The sequence below is a fragment of the Lagopus leucura genome, unplaced genomic scaffold (genome assembly GCF_019238085.1).
Source record: "Lagopus leucura isolate 7727_CA_CO unplaced genomic scaffold, USGS_WTPT01 Super-Scaffold_100004, whole genome shotgun sequence".
NCBI lineage: Eukaryota > Metazoa > Chordata > Aves > Galliformes > Phasianidae > Lagopus > Lagopus leucura.
In genome coordinates this window covers 11,071,796-11,083,840 of record NW_024962264.1, presented here as the reverse complement: position 1 = coordinate 11,083,840, position 12,045 = coordinate 11,071,796, and the positions used below count along the sequence as shown (strand labels likewise).

The 12,045-nt window shown below is 40.0% G+C and overlaps 1 protein-coding gene across 6 annotated transcripts in view; it reads left to right on the top strand.

The window, feature by feature from the left end:
- Positions 1-12,045, top strand: part of ZNF827 (zinc finger protein 827) — a 107,173-nt gene that overhangs the window by 21,075 nt on the left and 74,053 nt on the right. For 5 of the 6 annotated variants that reach the window (XM_042872028.1, XM_042872025.1, XM_042872031.1 and 2 more), the window contains exons 2-3: positions 5,447-6,457; positions 11,618-11,790. In XM_042872028.1, coding sequence (XP_042727962.1) covers positions 5,447-6,457; positions 11,618-11,790 — 1,184 coding nt within the window. The remainder of the gene's footprint in view (positions 1-5,446; positions 6,458-11,617; positions 11,791-12,045) is intronic. The other variant, XM_042872026.1, reaches the window with a different exon arrangement.

The window sequence follows — 12,045 nt, the reverse complement described above, 5'->3', positions numbered from 1 at the left end:
CCCTCTTTTCTTGCTGTTCTTGACAGAAGGCACATGAAGCCAAGCTCTAGATTGTTCCATTGTTGTTTGTTTTCTTTCTAAAAAGCTTTTTTTTTTATTTGACTACTCATCTAAGTCACTCTTTGGTTCCATAGAACTCCTCACGGACGGCTTTCTGGTTCATCTAATACAACTCTGTAAACTCTTCAGACATCTTGCAGGGCTCCTCAGTTCTCCAGTGTATACCTGTAACTAGGATGACCTACTCTTTCAGTAGGCCATGGTATAGTGTGTAGTATGAGATAATATATAAAATGGATTATGATAGGCATTTCAGATGGAATAAGATATGCTGTTACACTGCTGCTTATACTCCCAGTTTAATCGATCTTCAGTTAGACTAAACAAAAGCTCAAGGGTAGGAAAATATCAGAAATAAGAGCCAGAAGTGTATTGGAGCAAAATCTGGGAAGATGACTCGGGTGCCAAATAGCCAACAAATGCAACTGTAAGTTATTTAGATTGAGACAAACTTGAATGATCATATCTGAAACCTTTACATACATCAAGTATTGATATCAAGATAATAAGAATGAAGCCTTCTGTCACTATCAATTCCTGTGTCTGTAGACTCCCAGACTTTTCTTGGTGCATAACTGCTGAAGTTAGGGCAATCTTAACTAATCTATCTCATCAGCGATTTTCCTGTGAGCATTTCTTTGAAATGATGTGACATCTACCTTCTTTTATATTTGTTTTAATTTTCATTCTGTAATCCCATAATTATGACTTCCATATGTTTCACGTCACTATAGTGTATGGAGGAGTATAAATATCCCTATGCAATGTTAATTCTGTATTGAAGTTCTGTAACTTAATTGTTGCACTGGGTAATTAAAGTGAAATTATGTCCCTTTTACAAGGAAAATTCAAACTCTTTGGGATAGATTCCTTAACTGTAGCCATTTTTCAGATAATTTCTGGTGGTCCACATGGTGTTTCTGTAGTAACGCTTTCACTGCCCACGCCTGTCGCTCAGTGCCGTAACTTGAAGACTCTTACCTTTTCCTCGTGCTTCGCAGGCTGTTCCTACTTGTGGTCCACTGCATTCATATTTCAGTGCTCCAGGTTTGTACAGGCTGGCATTGTGGAACACTTGCTGCTTTCATGAGTGGCACGTGTACCATTACATTACTTTGCATAAGGTGTAGTTAAAATTTACCACATTTGATTTGGGTGGCTTAGTATATAAATGAATAAACTCGTTTGTCTTTTTATCAGTTTTCAGAGATAACTAATTTTATCAGTTAATATTTACACCTTTATTCAAATCACAGTCAAGTTCTAATCGTGATCCTACGTAAAGGAGCAGATGCTCTCAAAGTGAAATAACACGGTTTGGGATTAATAAGATTTACCTGTTAAACTGAACTCTTGAAAGGGGAAACAGAACTTTTCTGTATTTGAAAACAAGCGAACAAGAAGGCAAGCATGAGAAACTGGTGTTTCTTCAAGCAGTGATTTTGCTCACATTTGTGACTTTGCCAGAGATTGTTTGATAATGGGCTACATCAGTGGCCCAACAACATGTTGATGCTGACGGGAGTGGAAAGTACTTGTTTGAGGTTCCTGGTGCAGTGTGATGGCACATTACTGAAGCATGCAGGACACCTGTAACTGTACAAGTCTCTGCCAGAGAAAGGTGATTTGGGAAGCAGAGCTCCCTTCAGAACTGCCGTGGAAATGAGGAGAGAGAAGTGCTGATGTGTCTTGACTCTCAAATCACGTTGAGAAGAGCCGATCTGATGACCAGTTACTAGCTAAGTGTTGGCAGATTCCTTCTGGCAAGGTCTTCTTCTAAATGAAGTTGGTGAGAATTTGTCTTCAATTTTTAAGTTACCTTTCCCTATTTTGCAATTGCCATGTGCTTTCTTACCTACATTTAGCATTTCAGACTTAAATAAGAATGAAACGCTTGTAGCTGAACATCCATTAAGTTATTGTTTAATAACAAACTGTAGTATGTTTGTTGTGGGGAGAAGAAACATAAATGTGGGATTGCATTTCTACTCAGCTAAGCTACTAAGCTTTCAGGCACTTCTCACTGGAGCTCCTTAGTTGTGTTGTAAGAGGAGGAATAAATGCACTACATGGACCTTTTGCCACAAGTAGGGAATTCAGCTGAAATTTCTTGACAAGCACGTGGAGATTGGCTCTTGCTTCAGTTAGACTTGGACTGGGTGTCCCACGGACTCATCCCCTGAGTTCTGAGGAAGGTTTTGTTCAATTTGAAGGTGTGTGAGTCGATGGGTTGGGCTGACTTCTAGAGTTCTGAAGCTTGTTCAAAGGCTTGTGAGTCTATGTGAATTAAAGTCCTGCCCTAAAGGCCTTGAATGGCAACTTTGCTTAGAAGTGAAATTGTCAGGCTTCACAGTTATGCTTCTAAACCAATTCACTAGTGTTTAAAAGGAGGCTTGACTGAGTTCATGATAAGACACTGATGCTGGCTTTTTCAGCATTAACCTTACAGCCCTAAAGTACTTGTGGACTTGATACTGCAGCAGCAGCGGGAATTACTCAGGAAAGGAAAATTAGAACTGTGTCAGCAGTTAGAGGTCTGATTTTTGTGTACTGAAAGAAACTGTACTGGAAAAAAAAAGAAAAAAAAAAAGCAAGTCCAGCTGGATTTGGGGATAGAGATGCTGCAGAGGAAATTTGCCCATGCTTTTTGTACAGACCACTTGGAAGTTTTGAGCAAGCTTGAGTAGGTCCAGGCAGATGAACAACAGGAGGGGGAGCTCTGTGCACTGCCCGAGGTGAAGGGAATTTCTGGCCTTGATGGCAACCTCTTAAGTGAAAAAGATAAGAACTTCGCTCCTGCAGCTCCCTGTCAGTAGGATGCTGTTGGCTGCCCTTACGATGGGCAGGACCGATAGAAAATGTGTATCTCTGGGAAAAGAACAGTGATCCAAGTTATGCTACTGTCTGTTACTGTCCTGTCTGCCTTTGCTGTCTTTTTTCAGTTCCAGATATTGTGTATTTGTATTAGTGTCAAAGAAGGCCGTATCGTGGCCCTGCCAGAGCAGATGTAGTTCCACACCCCACATCCTTACTGTCAATATGCCAGCGTCCCTACTGTGAGTATTTCCTGGGTTGTCAGCCACAGAAAGGAGAATAGATAGTGAAAATATATGTGGGACGTTTATTTTGTGGTTACTGCAAAAACTGATAGAGGTGAGAGGGAAGAATTAATTTCCAGTGTAAGTAGGATGAACAAGGTTTTTAAGAACAGTGTTATTTAGCAGGTATTTTAAAGGACTGATTGCATCTAGGAATCTGTCAACATAAGGAAGAGGTACGTGTCAAGGAACAGAGAAATTTGGAGGTTTATTAAATGGGAAATTTCTCTAAAAGAGGCCTACTTATCCTTCAAACTGCTATTTTTTGATGACTGAGTGGAGGGAAATACAATTCTCCCTTGTTATTTATGGACAGAGAATGGAGACATGGAGAGAGAGGATTTGGTGTGGGGAGGATGTTTTAACTCAGACAAACGTAAACATGCATGAATTTAAGCAGTAGGATGTAGGCAGGCTCTGTCTCCAAAGCTGTGCAGTGGTGTCAGCTCTCTGCTGTGCCCTCTTCTTGGTCTGTCAGGTCAAGGAAAGCGTCAGCAAGATGCTTTCTTGGCTCCCAGTCTGTAATTTGCTTGCTTCAGGTATGTGTGGACAGATCTCTCCTCTGGCTGCTCTCAGCTCTATAGATATCCCTCAGGTTACTGAGTAGTGCTCACAGGATGAAGAGGGAGCATGTTCAGTTTTCCTACAAGCTGCCTCGACTGTTTTGTATGCATCTGCTTTATTGGAATGTACCTGATGCTGGCCTTTATGCTTAAGCTACTGTTAACATTGCCATGTCTGTGATGTTAACTTGGGTGGTATCAAAATAATTTTAGTTAAGTGCTTTGGGCTTTTCTTGGTTTTGTTTTGAATAGCAGTGATGCTGAATCTTCTAATTAAAATACTAATCTAAGGAAACGGAGTCGTTTATATAGTGTCTTAAAACAGTGAAAGAAATTGAAGAGCTTTTGAGTAAAAGAAACTTTTACTAAGAGGCACTATTCCTCATATTGTATGTAACATCTAAAAGTAAATAACTCTGCCTTCAGATTGTATGCTGTTATCTCTGTATTCAAGATGCAGTTGGCTAGATTTTTCCTTCTTCGATTCATTGGATCAAAGTAATAATACAAATGTAAAATTTTATTTATCAACTTCTCTCCAAGCTTTGCAATTTGCAGGAATTAAGTCAAGAATCTAGAAATAATACATGATTATAGGTACAATACATATCATGCAGGCTTATTTCCAGAATGTCAGAGGAAGGTTATATTAAATCCTTTTGTTTTGCTGTAGTATGATTACAAAGATTGTTTTGTATCTAGGGACAATGAGTCTGAGAGTAAGAAATGTGAGAGGTGTCTGACAAGAGATGATAACATGGATTCAGTTCTGGCATTGTTGCTGTTCTTGATTATGTTCTGATTGGCCTGCAAGATCTGGAAAAGAAAACCAAAAAAAACCGAAAAGCCTTGGTCACATCTGTATTACTTTACATACCTTAGAGAAAGAAGAGCAACACAGCTCTATAAACACTGCTAGTTAGATCTGTGGAGAAACTAGATGTATTACAGTTAACCAGAAAAGAAAATATAATTAATTGCATTGAGACTAACAATTTATATTTAAATATATATCTATATGTAGTTTGAAACTTTGATGAAGAGTGACAAGCAAATGAAAAACAAGTAGTGTACAAAAAAAAAAAATTGGTTTTAAATGTATGATATTTCTCTTCCAAATAGCTGGAGAGACTAGAGCCTTCGCTTGCATTCATGTATTAGTCATTTCAGGTGTTCAGACATGAAGTGTGTTATTGGTACAAATTTTATTATATTTTAGACAGGGGTCACTGCAGGATTGGGCTGGGATTTAAAGTCTCTGGAAGAAACTTGTTTGAACAACAACAGAACTGATATGCTTTTGAAAGCATGCCTGTTATCTGTACTGAGACTCAAGTATCCAATACTATCTGGGCCTATTAAATCCTTGCTTTGTACCGTTTGTAACGTTTTGCAGGGTGTGCAAACTGCTCTAGCAATCATTGCAATGTATGAGTGGTTCTGTGGTATATATTTGTGGCATGTTTATATTGCTGCAGTTTTAGCTGTTTCAGTGATACTGACTGAGCAATGACAAGCTTCCTTGATTTTGTCTTCAAATGAACCCTTTTCATTTTCAAAACACTTTTTCCTGATCGCTTAATCCAGACTAATGCCAAGTCCATGCACTTCAGTGGAATGTTAGGTGACTATTCAGGAGACTTGTGCAGAGCCAAGTATACTCTATATTAAGGAATTACTTTGAAGAGATTTGGAAATAATACTGTTATTCTTGGTTTCGTACAGATGGTACCAGACAGGAAGAAGTGGAAGGTGAACTCAGTGAAGAGGAACGCTGGTTTGGAAATTCTTCAGAGACTCCTTCAGAAGCATCATATGGAGAAGTCCAGGAGAACTTCAAGTTGTCTCTTGAAGACAGAATCCAAGATCAGTCCACTTCCCCAGATACTTCTTTGGGAAGTGCAACTCCTAGCAGCAACACAGCGGAGTTGGGAACCATTGAAAATGAAGCACTAAGAGACACACTACAGAGCAAAGAGCACCTTTCTCCTGATGCGTCGTCTCTGTGTGAGGAAGAACCTCCTGGTTCAAATAAGCCACTGAGTAGTAACCTGAGGCGGCTGTTGGAGGCTGGCTCCCTCAAGCTGGATGCTGCTGTTACAGTCAATGGCAGAGTTGAGTCCCCTGTAAATCTTGGCTCAAATCTCTCCTTCTCTCCACCTGCTCATCATGCCCAGCAGCTCAGTGTGCTTGCCAGAAAGCTAGCTGAGAAACAGGAGCATAGTGACCAATACAATGCAGGTAGTCACTTTATATGGAATCAAGGTAAGTGGTTGCCAAACTCAACCACAACCTGTGGTTTGTCCCCCGATTCAGCTATCCTGAAACTGAAAGCCGCAGCCAATGCTGTTCTGCAGGACAGATCTCTTTCAAGGACTGAAGATAATGTGAGATTTGAATCCTTTTCCTCACCTTTTAGCTCCCAGTCTGCCAGCTCCACATTAGCAGCTTTATCAAAAAAAGTGAGTGAAAGAAGCATGACTCCTGGGCAGGAGCACCCGCCTCCGGCTAGTTCTTTCCTTTCTCTGGCTTCTATGACCTCTTCAGCTGCCCTGCTCAAAGAGGTTGCTGCAAGGGCTGCAGGCACCCTGTTGGCAGAGAAGAAGAAATCACTGGTTGCTGAGGATCCCCTGCAGCTTTCAGAGATGAAGCAAGAGAAAGCAACTCCACCACAGTCTTTGGAATTATTGTTACTGCCAGTCTCTAAGGGAAGAGCATCCAAACCCACTAGTACAGGTATGGATATGGTTTGAGCAACTAAATAGAATGCATTTGTTTTTCTGTAGCCTTATATAGCATTTCTTCAATGGGTCTGGATTTGTTTTGATTCTGTGTATTATGGGAACAGTAATTAAGTACCGTAGGGAAACAATAGAAAAGCTTTTTAAAATACCAGTTGAAGACCAAACTCACAAATGTTTCCATTCGTTGAAAGATATAAGGGTTCAAGTTCAGTAACTTTTTTTTTTTTTTTTTTTTAAGTTTCATACAATGGCATTTCCCCCCTCAGCACGTTCAAAATAAATCCACAAAAATATTTAATGGAGAAGATCAAAGAATCCCTGTTAGGAAGCTCACAGTATCAGTGAGCATATACAAAACTCGTGCTTTTCAAATACTGGACAAGGAAGAATTCTCCCTCCTGCTGTCTCTGTCACAAATGGACTTTTGTATAATCGCTTACTACCCTGTCCTAATTTACCAGAGTATATTATTATGTTGCCACTTTTCATTAAATTTTTTTTGCAGCATGAACAAATCTCACATGTTCAGTCTTTTACAAGGCTTTGTCATTAAAAAAAAAAAAGTGAACTGCCTTTCTCTGATTGAGCTCAACAAGACTATTTCTCACTTGAGCCTTCTCTCCACCAGTTACGACTGTTGGCATCCAAGGAACTGGGCTTACAGGGCATAAAAAAAAATATAGTCTTGGTAACAAAAGCTTTGAAGAGCTGGTAGGCCACGCAGGAGAACATAAATTACCTGTCTTCAAAACTAGGAAAAACAAGATTTCTTTCACCTCTTTTTATAAAATGTTCGCATCAGTAGTTGTATATTCTAGTGGATAATACACACTTCTCATGTCTAATATCAGCGCTCTTCCTCCACTGGTATTCTCCTGTAGGGAATAAGGAAGCTCACCAGGTATCTTCACAAGGTGCACAAAGTGGTTCAGTACGTTCAAGCTGCATCAGACTGAATTTGTCTGGAACATTAGCCTGACTGCACGAGTGCAGCAAACCAGCTGGGGAGCCTGATGAGGCCATTGTAAGAAAGGGGTCTGATGAGTGCAGCTGAGAGCAGTTTTTTGCTGCAAGATGCAAGTGTTCTGCAAGGGCTTTGCTGGTATATTTTGCTAAGGCAGTTAAAGTGGCTAACTTTTCTTGCCATGGGTCTTGGCATAAGGTTCCCATTTGTTTAAATAAAGTCCTTTTCAGAGTAATAGAAGCGAAACCAGAAAAAGGCCCCTTTGTGTTGGGCATTGATGCAACTTTCTGATACAGACTGGTCTTCTTACAGGAAAGGCAGCTATAGGAAAGGAGAAAGGTTAAAATTAATTTGTAGTTATTTGTTTCTTGCTAGAAAAAAAAAAAGCTCCCTTTTCACTCGGGAAAGGTAGATATTTGTAATAAAACCCAGGTTCTTGTTCAACTAACAAACTGTGTACTTTATGCAGCTTATACTAGGGGAATGCTCTGGCTCTGGTACTAGCAGCACTTCATAAACCAGCTCTGATGCAGCAAATTCCTAGCAACTGTTCTCTTTGCTGAAGGCTCTAGCTTACTGTACTGCTGAAAGATAACAATAGGGGCCGACTGCCTCAGGTCCTTGGTAACCAAGGAACAACTATTCATTTTTTATAATATATGGGACTAGGATCCCAAGAGGAAGGGTGTTTCCTTTCAGTTTATACGCACTGGGCCAGGGCCAGTTGGCATCCAACCTGACTTTATAGTGTAATGTTCATAACAAAAGATCTTCTAAGTCGGTTTTCTAATACACAATTAAGTTTTTCCTTTCTAAATAATTAACCAACTGAAAACAAAAAGCAAGCTGCTGGTTAGCATATCTTGTTGATGTTGATTGTGGAAAGCCAAATTCTTGTTTCCTTTGGCCATGGAGGAATGGAGCTCACAAAAAAAAAGTCACTGTTAGTCAGAAAGGTCAGAAGTGACCTTTGATTGGAAGATTCTGTAAAAATTGTGTAGGGTAGCAGGGCATGTGTATTTTTACCATAAAAATAAATGTCACACGTTCTCAATTCCTTTTTGCATTTATGACCTTACGGCATTAAAAGCAAAAAACCAATATTTCACTTCATAATGCTGTTTACTGTAATCTGTAATTGTGTGGGTAGTTGCTTCTTGAGACCTAGGGTTTTTGGTTTGTTCCCAGACCAGTAGGCATAGATTTTGCTCCCCTGTTGTGCTTAGAGTATTTAAGGTACTGGTGATATTAATTTGTTGTTACAAATCTGTTTTACTTACCCACCAGCAGCATCCTGCTTTGGTTATAAGATCAGTACTCTGTAAGAAATTCTATGTTGACAAGTAAGGAACAGCAAAGATGGAGGCTATTTTGAAGCAGATGTTAATAACAAGAGTATTCCTGCTGCTCTTTTGTCTATGATTTTGAGCTGTTTGGTCAGACGTATTTCAGGCAAGAGGCTGGAGCTGTGACTTACAAGAACATTGTCAAGTGATGCTGCAGGTCGGGTTTGGTGGGCTTGATCATTACTTGTATGGATTAGCGTGAAATGGTAAAAAGAAGGCTAATTTTGTTAGCAGTCTATTTGCTAGTATTGCCAGCTGTACTAATTGCTTACATGTTTTGGATCAAACTTAGAAGGAAGTCTGTAATCTCTGTTAAAATTCTGATGTTATTTCTGAATGAGTATAGGCAGCAGACCCTTTTTTTTTTTTTTTTACTGACTGAATACTTGCTTGGTAATAAGTTTTTGTCTGCAATGCTTGCAGTTGTGTTCCCAGATTTTCTTCCTGGCTAATTCTCAGTTCACTTTTTTCAAGTAATTGATGCTGTGTGACATAAGATGGATGTCAGTGTAAATGAAGGAAAGCTGAAAACGCCATTTTTTTCCTTTTGCGAAGGTAAATGAAGTAAAGCGCTAACATGGCTGAGCCTTGAACAGCGTCGATGTAATTCCCATTCGCCATTAATTGTCAGTATTGTTGGTGAAGTCACAGTATTGCAGAGTCATAGGAGCTGGAGGGGTCCTCTGACAATCATCTAGTCTAACTCCCCTGCTGAAGCAGGTTCCCTAGAGCAGATGACACAGGAAAGTGCAGGTGGGTTTTGAGTATCTCCTGGGTAGGAGATGCCTTCTGGGTGGATTGTTCCAGTGCTCTGTAACACTCAAAGTAAGGAAGTTCTTTCTCATGTTAGTACAAAGTTACTGTATTGCAGTTTGTGCCGTTGCCCCTTGTTCTGTCACTGGGCACTGCTGTAACGAGCCTGGCCCCATCCATTTGGCCCCTGCGCTTTAGATATTTATATGCACTGAAGGCCCAGAAGCAGAAGAAAGGCTGAAAGGAGCTGCTGCTCACCAAAGGTACTGCTAGCACACTCAGGCCACTCAAGACATCCAGCAGCAATGGTGGGCTACCGTTTGGCTTCACCGTTACTCGCTCCCAGAAGAACCACGTGTTGTACCGTATCTTGACAAAAGACTGCAGCCCCGCTGCCCACCACCACACCACCCACCCTTTGCTCCTCACCCTGAGGCTTGCTTAAGGTGGCTGTGCGTGCACCACCTGCCTGCCTCCCTTCCTGCCCTGCTGCTCAGCCCCCCTCATGCTGCCCAGGAGGCAGAAGGCATTTGGTCCATTTCTTTTGTGAAGTGCTGAATTGCTATTGGTTCATCTTGTTTAGAGATTTATTTTTAGTGGGCAGGAAAAATAGATTAAAAACAAAAAATAGGCTTGTTACACATTTCTGTTCTGAATCCTTCATGGTAGCCAGATGCTGGAGAAAAGGTAATGAGAGAAGGGAAATAAATGCTAGGAAAAAAAAAGCTAACAGTATGTATTTTATTTCTTTGTATTTCTCACTTTTTTTTTTTTTTTGTGAACAAGTAACGATGCTAAAAAAGTGAAACAAGTAATTAAAGCATTGGTTTTGGCATGCTCTTTAGAGATTCAGAGAGGGGAACACTTTGATAATAAGTTGAGTGTGATAAAAAATTTTATGAGTAGAATTTCTAAAATGGCATAAGTACATGCTTTGTCAGTGTGTCCTTTTTTTGCACTTAGACAATGAGTACCTAATTGGTGGAATTACAGTCTTTGTTTCCTACTTAATAAGAGGAATTATTTTTGAGGATACGATAAATCTTTCTGGAGGTTTTTACTACTTAGTTCCTCATCAAGGGAATTTGGTGTTTGCTATATTCTTATCAGTAGGAAATAACTGATAAAAATGAGGTGAAATATTCTGAGAGACATTCCTGATAGTAGGGATAAGCATTGTTGAGCTCTGGATATTTGAAAACAGTCTTGAAAAAAAAGCTTCAAATTCTGTAGTAATTCTAGGCTTTTGTAGTAAGCAGAGGAAGTTGTGACGAGGGGAAGAGTGGATGGTTAGTTGTGTATGGTCAGCAGCAAGGAATTTCTCTTTCCATCAACCTTGAGATGGTTCCACACGCAGGGGACTAACCATATTTACTTGACAAATGCCATCAAATCCTTTTACTATCTTAGCACAGTAAAGCAGAGTGAAAATGTTTAGGAAGGCAGTGGATTTAACGCCCTGGTAGCAAGCAGAGTAGAAAGGTACCCGTGACCCTAGGACTCCTGATGGCTGAAGTTGCAGCAGCATCTGCTTGAGCCCTAGTTAAACAGTTCTCCTGTTAAATATATCTGAGATGCAATGCCAGCATGCTTATCAGTTAAGCTGTGAAGTGTTCTGTGTTTTATATCCCCTGTGTTCTGGCTAACCATCGAATGTGGGAATGGATCATTTTGGAACAATTAAGCATATTTTCCATACCCGACTACAACTGGCATTTGATAGGAAATGAGGCTGAAAAGTGATGATTATGAGAGACATCCATCTCAGTTCTGTTAAATTATAAGGAACATTAGCACCAGGTGAGACAGAATAGCATCCCCTACTGATTAGCCAGAGGATGTTTGGGACATTAACCTTTATAAAATTATTGTGACCTTTCTTAGAGGGAGAATAACTAGATTAACTGGGAAAGGGACATGCAGGGGGAGGAACTGAAATTTCTGATACGTGTTGTTGTTTAACTGTTGCGTCTCTTTGCAGATGCAATTCTAGCACTGAAAAATGGTATCTTGAGTATGTTTACAGGAGAAAAGCATTCAATAAGTGTCTGTAAAGGATCCTCTCTTTCTCTTCCCCCGTTCTGCTAAGCCTCAGAAGAAGAAGGAGGAAAACCTTTCCAGTGTCCAATCTGTGGTTTGGTTATCAAGAGGAAGAGTTACTGGAAACGGCACATGGTGATTCATACAGGTTTGAAAAGTCATCAGTGTCCACTCTGTCCATTTCGCTGTGCGCGTAAGGACAATCTCAAATCACACATGAAGGTAAGGGAAGTGTTTACTGACTATCAAAGCATTTGACTTGTCAATCAGGAAATGATAGTGCAACGAACATACTTCAGTGGCATTTGCGAGAATTAAAGTCCACTATTAATGCTATAATTATGTATTTATTTAAATAGAGACACCATAATTAGATAAGGAAATAAATTGTTTTCCTTTGCTTGCCTTTCCATTTTATGTTGTGTGGAAACTGCCCTGTCTGCGTTCGCTTGATGCAGCACAAGTTGTCTGTGATAG